The following is a 21,296-nucleotide window of genomic DNA, read 5'->3' as shown; positions in this document are numbered from 1 at the left end:
AAGAGACCTAGCTGGCCCTAATAAAGATTGTGCCATTACTGTATGGTGAGGTCTCACAACCACACCATATAATAATCCACTTTCATACAGTACCATTATGTACCCAATGGTGTTCAGTAGTCCTTAACAATACCATTAACAAAACAAGCAACTGTTTCACGTTTCTAGCTGTCTCTTCAACATAATAAAGCCTGGACTTGCATTTCATGCAGTTATTACTGTAAACCAAATTGCTAGATGTTTATTACTTTAATTTCTTCCATGCATATGGAATTGCATACAGTCTTCTTCAACCACAATCTTACAGTTAACATACCATAAGCAGCGATTCCCACCCTTTTCCTCCATATTTAGAAATAGATTTTTTATGTGGTATTCTTCCAGATTGTTTTCAAAAGATCTCTTAAGTTGCATTTACTTATTTATCTAAGTAATGTACATTTTGTGGGTAGGCCACATACTCCAATTCCCACTTGGAATGGCTGAAACAATACGGTAAAAATGATAACTCAATTGTTGAATATTGGTTGCAATTGCTTTCCTGTGGCATATTCAAATTAGCAGTAAAACACATTAACTCAGTATTTACCGTGTGCAGCTACAACACGTGTAGCTGCAGTTTGTATTCATTTTCTTGACGTACATCAGCACCAAACACATTTTCTAACAAGATAAATTAGGTAAAGAGCTCAATAGCTTCTAGATCAGGATTTTCAAAGTCCGGGACCATCATTAAGGCCAAAAAGTGAAATCTGCATTCTTGATAATGTTTTTTAATTACTCAAAACCAATTCTTAAATAATTACAAACTCAGAATTTCTTCTCTGTGGGGAAAATATATTTTCTTGTGGTAAAAGCCCTTCCTTTAAACTTCCACCAAATCTGAGGGTGATTGGATTGCCTTCCATCATGTAATTACCAACCATTTCCAGGAAAGAATGGGAGTTTCTCAGTGCCCACATGTGAGGCTATCCACGCCTCATAATGCCAGGTTCTCACTAGTAGAGTGGGATTTACTACAGTGGATTTTGCGGCACTCATGGCAAGGAAATCCACAGTAATACTTTAGGTATTGTCTGTGTGTGCTAGACCAGTTATGCACATGGTGCAAAGCACTGTCTACAAATTTAGGTTTGCTTTCATATCTGATTTATTTTCATTAAAAATAGTTTAAATTAAGAAATACATTGTTAAGAATATCAACACAATAAGGCATCATGCACCATCCAAAACCACACATTCCCTTTTCTATACAACTCCACTTGAGATAGACTCAAATGGCCAATGCTGCAGCCACTCACGACAGACCTCTTCCATATCTTGACGCATTTAACTCCTTCACTGTCTTTTGGGTCCGTTTATATGTCTATTTTGGTTGCAAGTGTCCCTAAAGACTGGAAGAGGCTAACTTCTCTGACATTTTAGCAAATCAGAGGGATAACTTCTTATCATCAAAAGCTTGGAATAGAGGTACACCTGCACCCTAGTACTTAAAAGCCTAAAGGCAACTTCCTAGGAGGACAATATTCTCGCCCCTTTTCCATCCTAAAGTCCCTCATTGATGAACAACGCATCCCCCTTTTCTCAACCACACCACTCGGAGAATCTTTCAAGCTTCTCTAAAACTGTCTCCGATGCTCCTGCAACTCAAAAAATACACAGGTGATTTATGACTTTACGATTACATCCTTCAAGTTTCATTCTTTTGGAAGATCTCTGGGGGTGGGCTCTATCTAATAGTTGTAAAACGTTCGCCTGACATGGCTGCCTGCCCTAGCGTTAGTGATCCTTAACAAGCCTTAAGCTCAAAGAAGATGAATAGATGCCTAACTTCGACCTCACTGCAACCCAGCTCTTAATCCATAACCATAAGAAATAATATTTCAAATGATATGAAGCTGTAGTGAAACACACAAAGGGGGACAAGTTCCATTTGCCATAGACTTAAAGTCTGAACAAACATTTCTTGTAAATCTGCTTTTAGTTGGAATTGTTGGCATTACAAAATAAAACAAATGAAAAGTATATATAGACTTATGGCACATTAAACTAATATCTTTGCACCTTTCAGTATTCTAATCTTATAAAATGGACCTCATTGTAAAGGAACACAAAACAGGCATATTTGCCCAAAACTCATATTTTGTTCATGACCATTCCTTTCCACTTGGGACGTGACAAGCAAAACTAATCTAATGGCCATCCAGTTTGCGGGATGGAGTAGACCTGCATGGAGCAATTTCTTAGGACAATAGCAATAAGAGTGATGGAACTCTTCAAGCACACACGTAGTCTCATTGGAGGAGGGAAGGAGCTCTCTGTCCACAAAATCTGAATGTATTTTGAGGTAACATGTCATATAAATGGCTAAAACCAGAGAAGGGATGGTAAAAAAATCACCATGTGCATGAAACGGTCATTTCTGTGTCCAGTAGCTGACAACAAACACAGTCAGTCTCTACTCGTGGCCTTCTTTGAATCTCTGTGTTTCTCCTTCTTGTGTTTCTTCTTTGACAGCTTCTTGTGCTTCTCAACGTGCCTTCCCCTCTTGCTTGAGAGCTCACCTGCATCACTGTCTGAGCTGTCAGACGCCTCTGATTCAGAAGAGAGGCGCTTCTCTTTGTGTTTCTTCTTCTTCTTGCTCTTTTTATCCTTTCCACAGAAAAGGAGATAAAAGTGAACTTCACAACACATAAAGGGCCATAAAAACAGAGCAAACAAATCTAAGCATATCAAAATGGTACCTCTTATTTAATCCCTGCTCAAAGAAGAACTCCTTACATTTATCCCCAGTAGAACGAAACAAAGAAAATGGCAACTTTATTCTTTTAAAGCGAAACCACAAACATCAAGAGTACTCTCAACTCAGCGACTGTTATATACTCAGTAGTTTCTAAGCACCTCAGAATTAGAGTAAAAAAAAACTCTTTGGGGATATTTTCCACTTTATGTTGCTACTAATGGGTCATTTGAGTTCAAACACTAGTGCAAAAATGCACATACAGGCACATAAAGGTCCCCCTTTTCACACCAATGCCTATCACAACAAGTTTCAAACTGTACTTGCTTGAGATTTGCAAACATGTTTACCACCAACGTTTCTCTAGTAAATAACGGGGCACAAAGAAAGTAAAACTAGGGCTATTAACACATGCAAAAAACATTTCGGTTAGCTGTTTATGAGCTGTGTAGCTTACAAACCGAGGTGAAAAGAGGTTTAAAATTAATATTGATACTGAGAATCAACAAATGAAGAACACTCAGCTATGGGGGCTTACACAGAGAGGGGCTGAGGTCTGTCGAAGAATGATCCATACAGTGACTGAGGCTTTAATCATGAGCCTGGCTGGGAGAAAACATTTAATTAACATAAGATGTTGAAATCATTCAACAGCACGACTGGGGAAACCAAAATGATGATTCCAGGGATGGAGAATAATATCTACAGGTGAATTCAAACCGATCCAAATATTTTAAAGACGTTTCCGTTAATTTGAAGACCTGAGTAACTGACAACACGAAACAAATTACATTTTAAACGACTTGACCACAATAGAACAAGAGAAAAGCAGGACTTTTCCAAATGAAATAAAAAGGAAATAATTTGAACCGTTGCATGTAAGATTGAAAAGCGTGATCAGCACAGGTCCTGATGGCTAGAAGTTTAAATCCAGTAGGTGAACTAAGCATTGTGTCCTTGTAGCGTGATAAGAAACAGTATTGAACTGAGTAAATAGTAACACCTGCATTGGCACTGTGACAGTTTTAAGTTGCAATGTGCTGTCTCTTCCACGCTGCAGTATTCAGTGTTTTACGATACCACTACATTAGGCAATAGTATCACCTTGGGGGCTGCACAAACCGCCGTACAAAGCACCAGAATAAAACTATTATCATCAAATTTATTATCACATAATTATTATTACGAGCCGCTAGAACCAAATACCATGAAAGTAGAACCAGTCATGTAAACTCATCCAGGGAAAAGACCCAGCATGTAAGAGAAACTGACCACTGAATTACAAAAAAAGACAAGAGCTGGGAAATGAGAATGCATGAGAAAGTAGTTTGGATCTGGTCGGGAGTTTTTTGTTGCCTTCTGGAGGGTATCCGGCCTGGAAGTTCAGGCCGGACTGGTTTTATTGGTGCAGGACCAAGACTGATCTGCATGGGTCTAGTGTCTGTCTAGCAGTGAGGTTATTAATTCAAGTATTCCTTCCATCACATTGTAGTTTGTTGTACTGCACTCGGAATGCAACAAACGGTGAAGACCTCCACTGTGGAAATCTGTGTGGTGACAGTGTGAGACGCAGACTGCCCCAAGCAATCAGGTACCAAATATGGAAATATTTTTAAAGACAGATCCTAATACTAAGGTGGGCAAAATGTTAATAATTTTCTTTTCCGACAATTATGTGAAATTATGGGAAAATTACACAAAACTATGGGCCAGATGTACGACCCATTTTTGCGCTCGCAAACAGGAGATTGCCCAGTTTGCGACCGCAAAAAAGGGCCCTGACATGTACAAACGCTATTTTGCGAGTCACTGACTCGCAAAATAGCGTTTGCGGCTCTCGCTATTAGGAAGGGGTGTCCCTTCCTAATAGCGAGTCTCAATGCCATGTACTATTGTTTTGCGGCCGCATTTTAGGCCGCAAATCACTCGCAGTTTACCACCTACTTCTAGTAGGTGGTAAACCACTCCCCCTTTGTGAGTGTGTGTGAAAATATGTTTTAAGAGCAGGCAGTGGTCCCAGGGACCACTGCCTACCCTTAAAAATTTTAACTGAAAAGTTTCATTTTTCTTTTTTAAATGCATCCCGTTTTCCTTTAAAGAAAACGGGCTGCATTTATTTTAAAAAAAAACTGCTTTATTTAACAAGCATTTACAATGCAATGGTCTCGGCAATATTATAGGTAGAGCTATTGGTATTGCTCATTATTTTTTTATCATTTTTGTATCCCTAAATAAATGGCATTGTCATTTCTATTGGCATTAGCTTTTTTTTGCATATGTGATACCTATTGCATTAGCAGAGAGAGAGTGAGGTAGTGAGATAGAGAGAGAGAGTGAGGTATTGAAATAGAGAGTGAGGTAGTGAGAGAGAGTGAGGTAGATAGAGAGTGAGGTAGTGAGGGAGAGGGATGTTGTGAGGGAGTGATATATAAGCATAGAGTGATGTGATGTAGTGAGATAGAGAGAAAGGTACATGCACCAGAGTGAGACAGAAATAGATAACACTCTGTCACGGCAGCGCTCTGAAGAAGTCACGAGCGAGAGAATACGACTTCAGGCGTTTTACTTCAGCGACCAGCAAATGAATGAGCAAAGCTGCTCCATACTGGAAAGCACATACACACCCGGTGATTGTGGGCAAATCACTAATCTCTCCTTGCTTATCAAAAATGAGTGTCTCCTTGTGTAGTGTAACTGGTGCTCATGTTAAGCGCTCCCTATGCCTTCGGGTCGAGTTCTTGCTATAGAAAACTGCAAGAAATAAAATAAAATCTGGATCTGTAGAAATTATAGCTAACTAAACGTCCCAGGAGGGGAAGGAGGCAGCCCCGTCAGCCTGTTCGGAGGAGTTGGACGTTTTGGCCGGATTGACATGTTAAACAAGAGTCCCAAACAGCACTGGGTAAGTGGGTGGGAGAGGGGGACACGGTGGCTTAGAGGGGGCGTCTACCTTTGTCTGCAGATGAATTGGTGAGCTATGCAAATGGCGGGCATTAGCAAGGAAATAAATACTCCCGATCTTCAAATGCCCCTTTGCTGGGGGTTGAACCTCCTGTAATTAACCTGTCAGTCAATCCACAGAGATCAAACATTATGAGCTGGAATTGGAAAAAACTCACTTCGGTGCCCATGCCACGCCCCATTTCACCTAAACCACCACACATCCTTCAACATGGTATGGATGAAAGGGGAACTTTAAATTAAGCATCTCCTCCCACAAAAAGTGAAGAACATTTTTTTTATTGAAAGTTCATGGGTGGCCCTAATGAAGGGAATTCGTGCCAAAGACAGAAAGGACTACTATTGGAGCCATCCTCCAATGGGTGAAAACATTTCACTTTATAAGAGAGGAAAGAAGACGCCCGATAAGCGTATGCACTTTTCAATTAAAAAGGAAATGGCTTTCTTGGTTTCAGACTGTTTTTTTGAACCATAAAAGCCATTCTGAAAGAAAACGTTTAGTGTTTGGAGGAACAAGTCCAAAGCCTACGGGGTAAAGTGATTACCGTACCTACAGGCCCGCCGTCCTGGAAGCTCAGAGGTCGGTGCCGTTCTAAAGGTGAGCTCCAGTCAGTGCACTCCTTCCAGCCTCACCTGAGACGCTTATATGTCCAGCCCTGAAAGAACAGCCGAGCTGGAGACAGACTCTTCTGCAGCTGTCCCTTCGGGGCCTGGTGATGACAGACTGGCGTCAGGGTAGATCCCTGTGATTACAGGTAACAGGCTTGTAATGAGGAGGTGGGCTGTTGGGCGTGTAAACGTGCACTTACACTCACACACTGACAACCCCCAGCCAGGACTGTCCTTTAGACTGGCAGCCGCTACCACCAGAATGAGGGGGCTCTGTAACAGCAGCGTCTGCGTATACTTTAGAAATTAAGCATCTTTCTACAAAGCGGTTCACGGAAATTACAACAGGAGGCAGACATATTTGATGTGTCATTTGTTGCACGCTTCTTTCAGAGTTCCGGAACAGAGCATATTTCCAAACCCTTAAGCAGTGAAAACGAAAGGACATAGGAAGGGAAACATTTCAGAAAGCTAGGCTGGGAAATTAAGCTGTATGTTTTGGAGCTCAAAGAGAATGCTCTCGTGAACTTCCACAAATCGCATCAGCATATATTCGCAAGTGGCCCTGTTATATTCGGGCTAAAATGCAAATAAATATTCACAGTTGAAGGTTGTACCAAATATTTGGGCGTAGAAGACAGCCAGGTCGCCTAAAAATGTGTTATTTTTTTAAAACCTTAAATTCCACCAATCCGCTGTGCGTTGCTCTGAAATGGGTGGCGGCATGTTAACTCCCACTTGATTGGTGGAGCCCCACATATTGCTATGCTGCATGGCCATACAGCTGTGATATACCGCATAACACAGGTATAAAGCACATTCCACATAACAGCAGGGCTACGTAGCGCGAGGCAAAGGATATCACTTGTAATATATGTAAAGTAATTATGTTTATAGTATTAAAAACACGATTAGTGAGACTGAAAGACAGAGCTTGATAGACGGATATCATAATAAGCCCTGTGGGAGCCTGCCTTCCACCCAGGAACATAATTCTCTGAAGCCACTCTATGAAGATACGGCATTTACATCAGTGATTTCCAGCACAGGACGAATAAGGAAAGTGAAAACAGATGGATGAAGAGTTAATTTAAACAAGTCTTACGTGCTTGAGGGAATCGTCGTTGAGGGAATCGCCCTGAACACCGCCTTTCTCCGAGGCGAAGCAGAAATGCCTTGGAGAAACGCAGCGGCGGTTTCAGATTCGGGGGCGTGGCTAAATAGTGGAAAGAACAGCACGGAACACGCCCCCGAATCTGAAAAAGACGGAGCCTATTTGGAGGGACGTCTCTCTCCTCCAATGGCTGGCCTCCGTTTAGGAAGCCAGCCAATGGAGGGGAAGCAAAAAGAGAGGCGGGCTAAATAGCCACTCTAAGAAACATTAAATCTCCGGACTTCCGGTTCTGCCTTCGGCAGACCGGACGGTCCCTCGACCTAAAAAGCAGTCACAGACATGGTGGTGTTCTGACCCCAGCAGGCCACCATCCCTGGGAGTGCTAGCCATTCCCAATGGGGTCGCAAATTGCGCTCGCCTCATTAATATATTGAGATTATGCTGTTCGGTGAAACAATTTTAAGATGGACCCCAAGCTCGTAGCCTGAGGAATTGGGCCCAGTTACCTACCCCAAAAAAGGTGGTCAAAAACTTGGGTGTCAGTATAGACCAGAATCTAACATTGGGAAAACATGTCTCCTCCACTGCAGGGTCATGCTTTCACACCCTTAGTCTATTACGAAGAGTCTTTCCATTTCTACCCTCGTCAACTCAGAAAGTTCTGATCCAGGCATTAGTGCTAAGCCGCCTGGACTACTGCAACGCCTTGCTGATTTCAGCCAATGAAGCTTCCATAAATAAATTGCAGGTAGTCCGGAACACAGCAGCCCACCTAATTGCCAACACCCCTCCTAGAACGGCCTCCATACCTCTGTTACAACAGCTGCACTGGCTTCCGGTGCGTAAACGGATTAAATTCAAGATCTGCTGTATGGTTCACAAATCTCTACATGACATGGGTCCAAGCTACCTCTCAGATAAACTCTCTAGGTACTTACCCTCCAGGTCTCTTCGGTCAGGGTCAAAATCACTTCTTTGTACTCCTAGATTTAACAGAGCCTTTATTGGAATCAACTCCCCACTGACTTATGCCAATGTTCCGACTACCTGAAATTTAGAAAATTGCTGAAAACCTCACTGTTCTAAGTCTTCCTGGTTGATGACAGCAGTCACAGCGTGGAGATACCCCTATCGGGGTGATTTGGGCGCTCTATAAGCTAATACATATCAAATATCAATAAATGAGGCATGCAAATTGTGATCCCATTGGGAATTGCAAACAGTGTCTGAGACACTGTTGTACATTCACTTTTGCGAGTCGCAATTTGATGCAATTTGCGACTCACAAAAGTGAATGGTCGTACATCTGGCCCCAAGTGCGGTTAAGTGAAATGAAGAAGAGTCATTTAGCATTGTGAGCATGAGATGTGTCCTTGCTTCAAGTTTAGAGGCAAGGGTGAATTTCGCTGTGCTGTGAACAACAACCGCTCACATTCTGGTTGCTTGATGCCAGATGTATGACCCTTTTTTGCACTTGCAAACGGGATATTGGACCGTTTGCGACCGCAAAAAAGGCTCCTGGCATGTACAAACGCTATTTTGCGAGTCACGGACTCGCAAAATAGCGCTTGCGTCTCTCGCTATTAGGAAGGGGCGTTCCTTCCTAATAGCAAGTTTCAATGCCATGTAAAATGCAGCTGCAAAACACTTGCAGTTTACCACCTACTTCAAGTAGGTGGTAAACCACTCGCAAACTGGAAAGCGTCCCCAGGGGAGTGTGTATGTGAAATGTGAAAATATTTTTTAAGAGCAGGCAGTGGTCCCAGGGGCCACTGCCTGCCCTTAAAAAATGAAACTGAAAAGTTACATTTATCTTTTTTAAATGCATCCCTTTTTCCTTTAGGGCTGCATTAAAAAAAAACTGCTTTATTTAAAAAGCAGTCACAGACATGGTGGTGTGCTGACCCCAGCAGGCCACCATCCCTGGGAGTGCTAGCCATTCCCAATGGGGTCGCAAATTGCACTTGCCTCATTAATATATTGGTTAAGCATGCAATTTGCGATACCATTGGGAATCACAAACAGTGTCTGAGACACTGTTGTACATTTACTTTTGCGAGTCGCAATTTGATGCAATTTGCGACTCGCAAATGTGAATGGTCGTACATCTGGCCCCAAGTGCGGTTACGTGAAATGAAGAAGAGTCATTTAGCACTGTGAGTGTGAGATGCGTCCTTGCGTCAACTTTTGAGGCAAGGATGAATCTTGCCGTGCTGTGAAAAACAACCGCTCACATTCTGTCATTCTGGCTGCTTGCATTATTGCTATATGCTCGCTGTAAAATTTTGCCATGAACAGCATGTAACAATGCGACGTGGCAAAATGGCATCATGTGTGGAACTTCGCGAAACATGTGTAATGAGAAAATTCAGAAATTAGGGAAAGTATCCTGGCATAGTTGAAATTTCACTTGAGCCTACTCAATATATATGTATTGTACGGAACCACTGCTGGAGGCAGGCAAAACTCAGAGATCCCTTCATCTGAGGTGTTCTGAAGATGAGGAGAACAAACACTGGCAAAACAAATTGGTCTAGCCTTTGAGACCAAATGGCTTGGTCAATGGTTTTTAGCCATGCTGTGCAGCATCCGCGAAACTTTCAGCATGTCTAAATAAGAAAAAAAAGCCTATGACATGGTGGGCAACAGCATTCAGTAGGTGCGCACACCACGCATGTGCATGCCTACAAAATGGTGCAGCTTCCTTTTCACTTTATTTGCTGTTACAAGTTACATAGTCAACAACATTTTTTATTTGAATCTTGGGTTAGGGGACAACATGGAGGGCGGTGGGGGCAACACAGAGCGTGAGTGGGGGGGGCACCATGGAGGACACGAATGAGGGAGCAACATGGAGGACAGGGGTGGGAAAAACAACACAGGGAGGAGTTGGGGAGTAGACGCAATGGGTAGCAGAGGGAGGGCATGGTTAGGGGAATCAACGCAGAGGGTGGGGGAGATAGATGCAACACAGAGGGTGTTAGGAAGAGAAGCAACAGTCGAGAGAGCAATGTGGAGAGAGCAAGGAGAAGCAGAGAAAGCAATAGGGGAGGACAAAAGAGTGAGCGGAGCATGAAGGTGGTGTGGAGAAGCACACAGATGACAGAGCAACACAGAGAGCAGAGGGAAAGAAGTGCAAGACGGAGGCAGCTGGGAATCACATGCACTCGTGAAGTGCTTAGCCAAAAAATAGAAAAGCAGTGCTTGAAAAGCACACAGTGGAAGCAAAGAAGCCAGCCAAACAAAAGAGATGTTAAAGAGACTATTCTCCATGGGAGGGACAAACACAAGATTGACACACTGGGACATGAATAAGAAGCAGGTCAATGTGAGTGACAGGAAAGGCAACTAATTGTAAGCACTGGTTGGGTGCCAAGCCTCTGTATGTTCTAGGCAAACTCACAATATGCCTTTCACAACCAGACAGCGAACTTGTCCCAAAAAAGGATGGTCAAACTTTGAGTAAGATCTTATGATTAATTGAACCCAAAATACTGCACCTTTAGATAGAAGAATGGATACTGATACAAACAAGACATTTTCAAAAAGGATGCCTGACTATTACTCATGGTCAATCTTAGGATTGGGTGGAAATCTGAGAAGAGTTTTTTCTCTTCTTATGAGAAAGGGAGACTCTTCAATCACCAAGAATTTTAGAGAGAAACTCTAGGAAAAGCGTTGATATCATACTTGCTTTATACTATCAATAATGCAAAAAACACATTTTCTGAGCAAATGTGCCATGTTACTGCTGTTCTGTTCTTTGCGGAAATGCATCTCATTGAACTGCCAATTCTGGCTAGGTGTCTGTAACGCAAAAAACGTATCTAAAATAATATATACCATATTTTAAGGCCCTCAAACATGGTGTTAAAATAGTACTGAAATTGTGTTATTGCATGGAGAAACATGACTGCAGTGGAAGAGGATTATATGCAGTCCTGGGCGCATATCATGAAGGGATGCGTAGGCTCAATGGACTGCTGAACATCTGTTTTTATGTGCCTGCAGTGTGTAAAGTAAATATCTCTCTGAGTTAGGGCTTGGTTTTCAGACCGTACAGCTCGGAGACCATCAGCTGGACTTGCCTCTTTCGGTGTCTGACCTGTACAGTTTAAAATAATGCCCTAACTCAGAGAAATATCAGGTTAAATGAATTACTTTGCACACTGTGAGTGCATAAAAACAGGCGTTCAGTTGCCAACTGAGCCAACAAAGCTCTTCATGATGCAGGCCCTTGTTTTTCTGATCTTGTGAGTAACCTTTCACTCTGCGTCTCGCAAGATCTTATAGTAATTTGTATTTGTTTAACATGCAGCACTTCAAACAAAATCACTGTAAGTGGTATCAAGGCTATACAGACTGCATGGGGCCAGAGTTGGAAAACAGAAACGTTATGTAGATGTGTGATGAGTGATAAACAAAAGTATCACAGTACATTGCAGTCTATGATGCCAGCAATTAACTTCAATGAATCAATTGCTCATTTAGCGGATACGTGGGGCTAGAAGGGGTGTAAAACAATTATGAAATGTATGTAACTACTACGCCTCCACGCGGCTGAAATAGCACCCTAAGATACTGGGTTATTAAATCCACTGACATTCAATTTCAGTAACGTCTACGCCATGATTGCTGCACAGACAGAAAATGCACCCCACAACCACATCTTCAACCTCCTTCTAAGCTTATTTTTAAATCCCTGGTGAACCAGATTTACAAACCATGACATATTGTCAAAGAGGTTAGAAGCCTTAATCAACAAACATCCACAACACAGAGGAATTCTTGGATGGTTGTCTGCAGTGAATTACAAGTCTGTGGCGTCCGCAATGGTCCCATTATAACCACAACATTGAAGGTTGAGTGATTTAATGTTACCTGGATTCTGAGATGTTTAATTTAGTTAGGAGGTGGGTCTTAAGTACGAGTAACAATGGTGTGGATTAGGACAGCTGTTTAAAATGCGGAGCTAACAACTGAAACAAAATGAAGAGAACTTTCCTGTTTAAATGGGGAGGGAACTGATTCACTAGAGAGAGGAAAAACTGTTATTGACTGTCATACGTTCAATACAGGGCTTTAGTGACGAAAGCATCAGGTATTTGGAGAAATTAGCCAATTCTCCTTACCAGAAATATACAGAAATGCACAGAAGTCAAGCCCTCAGTTACAGGACAGCAGAAAGCATTAAAGAGAACAAAAGCACATGCATTGTATATGGCTTATATATGTGTCCATGTTCCTATGCTAAATTGAGCATTTGGGATGTAGTGTTAACCCATAGCATATCAAGCTCTGTTGTCGTCAATGTCTGCCTTATTTATGGGCCTTACAAAATGTCCTATCGAGTAGGACATACTTTCAATCTGCAGCGGTTAGAGGTAAAGCAGAAATGGGAAGCAGGCAAATCTTCCTTGCACATAAAATCACATGGCAACAAAAAGACAGCATGATTCTAGCTGCAAAAATAAATTTGCCTTGGTAGCTGAATTTCAAGTCAGCTGTTGTTTTCTGCCAGAATAAAGTGTTGCAAGGCTCTTCCGAGAGGTAGTAGCAAATTGAGCATGACCCACCAATAGTCAGACTCGATTCAGAAGCAACCATACTGCCTTGGATACCCCAGGACTACTAAATCTTTTGTACAGAGACAGAGAATGCTGATCACTTATGCTTCCTTTAGTTAGGTATGCATGCCTGTGAACACGGAATCGGCATTTGCCTGTACTGCCACACTGGTTTCAGCCTTTAACTGTCATATGTGTTAGTCATAGTGTACAATGTTTCACCCTACAATGCTACAAAATACAATAATGTCCGCACTCCTGGTGTGCTTTGTGATATTAAACCGGGAGTATGGTCATGGGCTACCCCTTCTCGTTTTTTGCTAGGTTTATGATGAATAAATCCCATACATACTTAAATTGATGGCACTTGTTTTTAGTAAAGCATACTTTTTACCAACAAAGCTCATTGGAATATATGGCAGTGATGCCCACTAAACACGCGAGAGCGGATGAGGATCATGCTCATGTAAATCTTAATCGTCTCTGGCTATGTAGAGCTCTCAGTCATTCTCTATCCACGTAGTGATCCGAGTCGTTCTCTATCTGAAAGGACAGATGTTTCTATTCATAATGCATTGGAATCTACAATTTTTGTGTGTAGAGAACTAGGCTTTTGTTGCTGTTACCCCCACACACACTTTTTGCCCACTTTTTTTAGTTACTAGATGCTGATTTTCGACTCTGACGGTGTACTGCTAACCAGCCTTCAGTGCCAGTGCTACTTCCCTAAAACAAGGTCTAATTTTGCTACAATTGGCAAAGGACTTTACACTCCTGTAAATCCCTTGTAAATGGTACGACAGGAACCTTGAGCAGGGGTACTAAAGAGGGTCCCTAAGGGCTGCAACATATATCTTATGTCACCCTGAGGTACCCACATACAAACTCCACAGACTGCCATTGCAGGCTGTGTGACATGGAGGAACCATGAGTGGAAACACATGACACACTCCTGTGTGTCATGCTAAAGTCACTGAATCTCATATATATATGTAAGTCACTCCTACAGTAGGCCTTTGAGCCCCAAGACAGGGTGCATTATATTTTATGTGAGGACATACTTGCATAAGCAGATATGCCTCTGTGATGTCTAGTGAAAATGAGTTCCCCAGCTACATAACGGCTTCACTGAAAATAGGGATGTTTGCTATCAATCATCTTGTATGAATAAACCCACACTGATATCAGTGTTAGATTTATTGATACATGCACCCAGAGGGCACTTTAGAGGTGCCCCCTGAAAACCTATCAGCCACTGGTGTGCTGACTGACCGGTTCACGGCAGGGACAAGTTTCTGACCCCCTAAGGGTGAGGACCTCCGCTCTCAGGAGGTCAGAGACAAAGCCTGCTTGCGTGGAGGGTGTTCACAACCCCTCCCACAGGATGACCTGCTGACTAGCATTCCAAGGCAGGGGAGCTTCAAAGAAGCCACTGCCTTTGATATGCAAGTCTGGCTTCCCTCACAGGGGAGGAAGTTGACCCCTTTTGTCCAGTCCTTTGGCACCTGAACAGGCGGGAAAATTAGCTAGTCAGGGAGGAATGCCAACCCCAGGTTAGTAACACCCCTAAGGTGGGCTACCTAAAGTGGACATGACTTTTTAGAGTTGGCCATCTTGATCATGGCAAATGTAGGGATTCTGGGAAAGGGTTATGCCCACTTCCCACAGGAAGTGGTCATATGAGGGGCATAGTGAAGTCCATTTGTTTCTACACCTTACTCCCCTTAACCCCCCTAAATTGAGTAATTAGGGGACCCCTGATACCAGATCTTCAGATTTGTTTGGACACAAAGAAAGAGTGGAAGAAGAAGACTGCTAACCCAAGAACTGAAGAGCACAACTGACTTGCCGCCAACCCCGCAGGTATGTCTGCTGCTTCCGACCATCGTGGAGCAACTGATAAGTCCTGCCACTGTGCAGACCTCAAGAAACCCAGAGGGCTGCCAGTGCTTTGCAAATTGCAAAAGGAACTCTCTTGGAGTAGAGGAGCCAGGCCCCTACAGCCGCAGGCACTAAAGAAGCAAGACCCGGTACACCGACCTGGCGCCTACAGAGTCTACCGACACAACAGCTGCCCAGGAAGAGGTAGCTGAGCACCTACAGGCCAGATCTGTCTTCCCTCCAAGTGTGGAGATGCCAGAACTGACTGGAGCTGCAGAGTACCAATCACTGGAGTACTGGACCCCATGCAGCAGCCAAGGCTTGTTTTGCCCGGACCAGACACTACACCGAGGAAAACCAACATGCAGATTGAGGGACTTTAGGGGCAGAGAGACCTACATTGAGAGCCACCCAGCTATCGTGTTTGAGCCTCTGCAGTAGAAACAAAGACTAAGAATGAGTCTCTGACAATGCCACCCGACGCCTCAAAGCACCTATGCACCCACGCTCCAGAGCCCAAGTCCAAGGAAGGTGACGGTACCAATGGGGTCCCCAGATCCACAAGAGCAAAACCCACACTTGTATTTTGCCCAAACTGGGTTCCAGTCGCAGCCTGCAGCCTCTTTCTGCAGGCCCCCTCCAACCGCAAGTGACTCCAGCCCAGAATCCTGATGCCAAAAGACACCACTGCACCTGAGCCCCACAGCCCATGAAGAAGTGGATCAACAGTTACTCTGCATGCCAGAGGATCTCAAGGGGCAAGCCCCACTGAGAGTTCCCCCAGTCCCTGCTTGCAGCCTCTTTGTAACCAGACCATTCTCTCACTGGAGTGAATGGGACAGCCAATGCTGTAACACACCTCTGCACCTGGATGCCCCAGACCTTCCCAATGTGACCGGTTGGTGTGGCTTTGGACCTTGCCCTACACTCAACTTAAGTCCTGAAGAACAGAACCGTAAGTCGCTGCTAAGTGCCAGAATGCAATACATGTTTTTTCTCTATAGGATAACATTACTTATCCAGAAAGTGCACTGTGTCCATTTATTAAAAGTGTAAAAATTAATATATCGAAAAGTACTTACCAGGATTCCAATGATCCTGGTATCAGAATTTATATATAAGTATCTTATTTTTATAAATTGGTATGGGATTTCTTTATTGAGTGTGTGTTTCACTTACTGTCTTGGTGTGTATAATAAATGCTTAGCACTACACTCTGATATGTCTAACTGCTCGCCCACACTACCACAAAGGAAGCATTTGGGGTGTCATTTGTTCCTCTGTAATTCCTTTGCAGTTTGCCTGGACTCTTTGCACGGTATTTGCACGGTATACCTCTTTTCGGTATACCATAAAAAGAACCAACCACCTACACTGTGTAAAATTCAGTCTCTAATTTCTTCATTACCGGTGACTTGTGACGTCTCTAGTAGGCTGAAATAAAATGAATAAAATGATGCAGTTGCTCAATTGTAAGAAGTGATTATTGTCAAGTTTTGACATTGCAATGCCTGGTGCCAGAGCCAGCAGCCAAGGTGACAGGCAGGTCAGAGAGCACAATTGCAGCTGTAGTTTAAACAAAGTACAAAAACATGTTTTTTTTATTCTTTTGATCTATATTACTAAAACAGCGATAAGCAGGAAGGAAATATTTACAGCATTGTGCTTATTTTCTGACCATTAGAGGTCATTATAGGAAAAATAGAATCTATCTTTTTCTACACATTCTGAATCTCAGCACTTTTTTAAATCTGAATTACATAAAAACTGATTATAATATATTTTCTAAATAATTAATTGCTTTTTTATGTGTTTATTCCACACAAAATTCCTCTTTTATTCCTTATTGATGCAACAAAACTAACTCTTTCATGTGTAAGAGCAATAAATATAGGTTTTAAGTGGTTTGTGGGAAAGATAAAAGTGATATACTGAATTATAAGGAATAAAATATCCTCTGCCGTACATTGTAAGGCTATTGCAAGTCACCTTGGAGTTCCTGGACCTCATAAAGGAACTCAACCTTGTTCCTCTACATGGTCGCAGAACTTCTCTGTAGCCTGCAAGGTCCGGTGGTTGGACTGCGTGAGATAGTGTTGCATGCTGAGGAGATACGCAGAAGCTAGTTACATCAGATTACAACAGTGCCTGGCACCCAGCAGCAAATCTGAGGAGTGAGCACAGGGACCTGTAAGTTCAGGAGCCGGGTGCTGGTGTGCAGTCAAAAGTAGCAAATAGCGAAGGGTGGAAGGAGCCACAGAATGCCAGTGGTAGTCGATGACAGCGGAGTGGGAGGCAGAGCGGCTGTTTTTTAAGCAGCGGTGCCAGGCAGGGATTGGACGGAGAGGAAATGGGAAGGAGTAAACATGAAATATTCTTATAATGTACGGCGGGGGTGACGGGCACTTTTCCTCATATATTTAACATTTGTAGGAATAAACACAAACTTTTTTTAATTCATACCCAAGAATACGTGATTTAAGGGAGGCAGAATTTCACCCAGATTCTTCTCTATTACTGCAAATCATAAGTTTGCACAGTGCACATAACTAGTATCTTAATCAATGACTCATTACAATTTTCTCTATCAAACCAAATCTTTATGGCAATACATAATTGATCAATGAGACCTGCTAATTCGCTACTAACTCTAGATTTGACAGCCCAATGCTTAATTCTTCATGGAGAGCATGTCTGAAGAAGAAGTATGCACTGGAGAGTGGGTCCTCATTTGGGAGGATTTAGCTCACGAGATAACGTATAGAAGACTGAAACATCAGCCTTCAAGAAATCACAGTTTAGAAAAGGACCTTTAAGGACTTGGCTTTCGCAAGACTAGCAGGCACCTAAGCCCAGGAAGAAGCTTCCCTTTCCAACTGATCTGTTTCAGACCCGTCTCTGATAGCGCCAAGACGCCCTCGGGTATGAGTTTGCGCTCTATATATTGCTCATACATTACATTACACCAATTTCACTTAATAGAACAGAATACCATATGCAGAACAATGAGGGTTAACTACAAAAAAATGGACATAGTAAAAATGAAACAAAAAACAATGTTTTGTATCCCACTAGCAATTTGAGTGAAGGAAACGATACTCTGTGAGAAGGAACTTTTCAAATAAGACTGGGTACGGTTTTATGTTTGGCTGCCCTACAATTCAGCCTTGACAACATCTTAAAGCGACAGCCCGTCCCGATTCTTTTACCTTTTTTCTTTTCTTTGAAGAAGATTCTATTTGGTTGGGTTGACTGGGCTGCTCCTCTTCCTCCTCCATCTCTGGCACAAGGCTGTACTTTGTGCCTCCAGGTTGCGTGAAGCAGTCTTTTGCAAAATGACCTACAAAACAAACCCATTCATACTTTAATAAAATGATTGTTTTACACACCAGTACAAAACAAATCACTTCAAATTACCCAAAATCAGTACAGCAGCACAGCAAACATTAAAACAGCACCCATAGAGGTACTTTTCTTCAGGAGCAGCAGCAGCACATCATGCATTCTCATACTCAAATAACACTTACAATGTAGGTAGCCGGACTGCAAAGCTCTCTATACCTCCAAGTACATAGAACATTTATAGCACGGGCAGAAGAGTGGCACACCTCCTCACGCTCACAAAAATGACTATCCATACACGCTAAACATTTACAGCATTGGCAATCATGTACCAGACTTCCATGCCCACTGGACATTTACAGCATGGACAGCAACCCGGCATCCCTAGCCATGCTCAGAGATCAGTCCATCAAAGTGGAAAAGAGAAAACAGCTTTCTTTCTAGTCGTGGGACATAGGGCTATCTGCCTATGGGTGAGAACTCACTTCAAGTAGGGACGGACAAGGATGGGGAAGACGGAAGAGGTTGTAAAGATGGTGAATGAACAGGCAATCAGCCAATCAATCAGCATTTGTATAGCGCAGTAGTAACATCGTTTGAGTTCGTAAAATTTGCCTATACACCAAGCGATTTTCTAGCAGTGTGCGGTAGGTACTAATATTCTTGCAAATTACTGCGAGGTTTCACAGTGATTATCGTCAGTCATTAATTGTAATGGAAATGAAAAAAATGGCTGGTAAACCCATTCTCTGGCATTTTTTACTCCTCCAGCTTACCAGCACAAGGAGGTGTTTATTGGTTACCCTCCCTCAATTCAGCCTGGGTGCAGAGTGAAATGTTGTGGGACATTTGAGAAAATGTACGAAACTGACATTATAAGAAGTTCAAATGGGCATGTGCATGACAACAACAAACTGTTGTTCTGTGTCTTCAATATGCCTCACCAGGAATCCCATGCAAGTCCGATAATTGAGGTCCCAGAAGCATGCCTCTCCTAATGGCTGGGAAAGAATTAAAAGTGAAGGCTGTACTCAGTCAGCGGAGGTGGTGAGACAGTATTAGGGCAAAATAGTTTAGATAATGCTCAACTGCAGGGCAGGCGAAGGCACCAGCAGATCTAGTCCTAGCACAGAAGCGGTCAGGAAAAATAGCCCAAGCCCAGAAATAAAATTATAGAGTAAATATAAATTAATGAACAGGTGTTAACGGAATGTCAGGACCCATTAGGCAATTTGATAAACATATTGGAAAGGTATGGTGCGTCTTTCATTGGGGAAGTGAGACAGCGAATAGACATTTGACAATCAAAACAACCTGCAACCTCAAATCAATGAAGGATGCATTTAGATATACTGTGTCACCGAATACTCTTGTGATCCTGAAAACAATAGGAGAGAATGTCTGCTCAACCACATTAGAAGTGTCACTAGCTAAAACCAAATAATTACATATCAGAAATGTGATTAATGTACACCTGCTCACACTAAGCAAGGCAGAAAGGAAACCATTTGTTTCTGCTGCGCTAATAGTTCATACCAAAGACGAAAACAAAAATCAGAGACACATATAAGGGAAGCGAACTCCCCACGACATACATACATAACATTCAAAGAATGCCATTCAAACCTAGGCTTCAACAAAAGAAGTAGAATATAAATAACCACCTTGTTTTATAACCAATGAGTTAAATGACATACCCATCCGTAATCCAAGCCACAACTAAACTTCACACCAAATGGGCTATAAAGACTTCAAATCTGTCATGAGGTAGTTCTCCATGCGTTAACATGTGCTCAAAGGGAGTAGGGTGCACAGCAGGCACAAGGGACAAATGCAGCAACTGCGGGGCTCCTGAGCATCTCATACCTACATATTTCTCTTTCGTCATTTTTAGATCTTGGCTTATAGACAGGCTAAGCTGTCCATTATTCAAGACATGTTGGCTACAATCCAATACATGGAGCAGCTTTGAGTCACTGTGCGAATAAAACAAGGACCCCCTGATAGTTCCAATTCCTATGACAGGGTAAAATATATTTGAAAAACAACAACCTAGGCAATCATAAAGGATAAAGCTAAATGTGTGTCACAAGGTCAATAAGAGAAAACTAAAAACAACAATGACCATAAAAATATATGTGTGTTTATTTTGTTAATTAAAATCATTCATAGAAAGTTGCATAAAAACATCATAGTATTCTACAAATGTCTAAACTAAAATCATAACATTCATAGACATGATAATATACATAAAAAAGTAAACAATGTTGTGACGTGACTATGTGCTATTCGACGCGCGTTTCGGCGTGATGTACGCCTTCGTCAGGAGAAAGTCACAATTCCTGTGCTCCAGGGTAGAGCTACTGTAGATCAGAAGACTGTAGGTGTCCTCAAGGCATAAATGCCTAGACGGTGTTGTGTTGATCCAACCGTAAGTACTGCAACATATGAGTTGATACGTAACAATGCTTCATAAACGGAACTTGTTGATGAGTTGGAAGACTGTCAAATCTCATGGGATGAGAGATCCTATCTAATAGACAACTATTTGCAGTCGCTTGAATGGCGAACTTGTCTCATATGATTTATGAGTTTCTACAAAAATCGATATAACCTCAGTAGAAATGCTCTTTGTGCAATGGCAATCTCATATGAATTCGATGGCAGGATAGCCCTTGATGGCAAGATAAAGAGCCTTTTAGCAGCTTTGAGTCATTTCCATTGCTAATGACTGGGTGATGTATTTGTCTATCTCAGTTCCCTGATCATTATTTCCTCTCTATATCCTACCACTGGAACATTTCTTCTTTACCATGTTTCTGACTGATTGACTTGCATCCTTCCGCTGCGGACTTGCAGGAAGTGCAGCGCTTTCCTTGTTCTCTTCCCCGCCCTCTCTTTCTTTTTAAAATTAACTTGCATCTACATGTCAACTGCTTTAAAGTAGCAGGCATGCAAAATTCAAGGATAGCACGGTGGGCTGGAGAAATTTGCAAAAACAGATAGGAAGGAAACTGCTGCTGGAAAGTAACACACTTTTCTTTTCCCTCTAATGTGTCAAAAAGTCATTGCGGGTGTAAAC

General features: G+C 42.4%; 1 protein-coding gene across 1 annotated transcript in view; it reads right to left on the bottom strand.

Moving 5' to 3' along the window:
- Positions 1 to 226: 226 nt before the first annotated feature.
- ZCCHC17 (zinc finger CCHC-type containing 17) overlaps positions 227 to 21,296 on the bottom strand; it is an 81,600-nt gene continuing 60,530 nt past the window's right edge. Inside the window, exons 7-8 of the mRNA XM_085645654.1 lie at positions 18,082 to 18,212; positions 227 to 2,652 (exon numbers count right to left, since the gene is read on the bottom strand). Coding sequence (XP_085501780.1) covers positions 2,452 to 2,652; positions 18,082 to 18,212 — 332 coding nt within the window. The 3' untranslated portion in view covers positions 227 to 2,451. The remainder of the gene's footprint in view (positions 2,653 to 18,081; positions 18,213 to 21,296) is intronic.

The sequence above is a fragment of the Triturus cristatus genome, chromosome 3_1 (assembly GCF_964204655.1).
Source record: "Triturus cristatus chromosome 3_1, aTriCri1.1, whole genome shotgun sequence".
Lineage (NCBI taxonomy): Eukaryota > Metazoa > Chordata > Amphibia > Caudata > Salamandridae > Triturus > Triturus cristatus.
The sequence above is the reverse complement of the archived record's forward strand: the minus strand, read 5'-3'. Positions and strand labels throughout refer to the sequence as shown.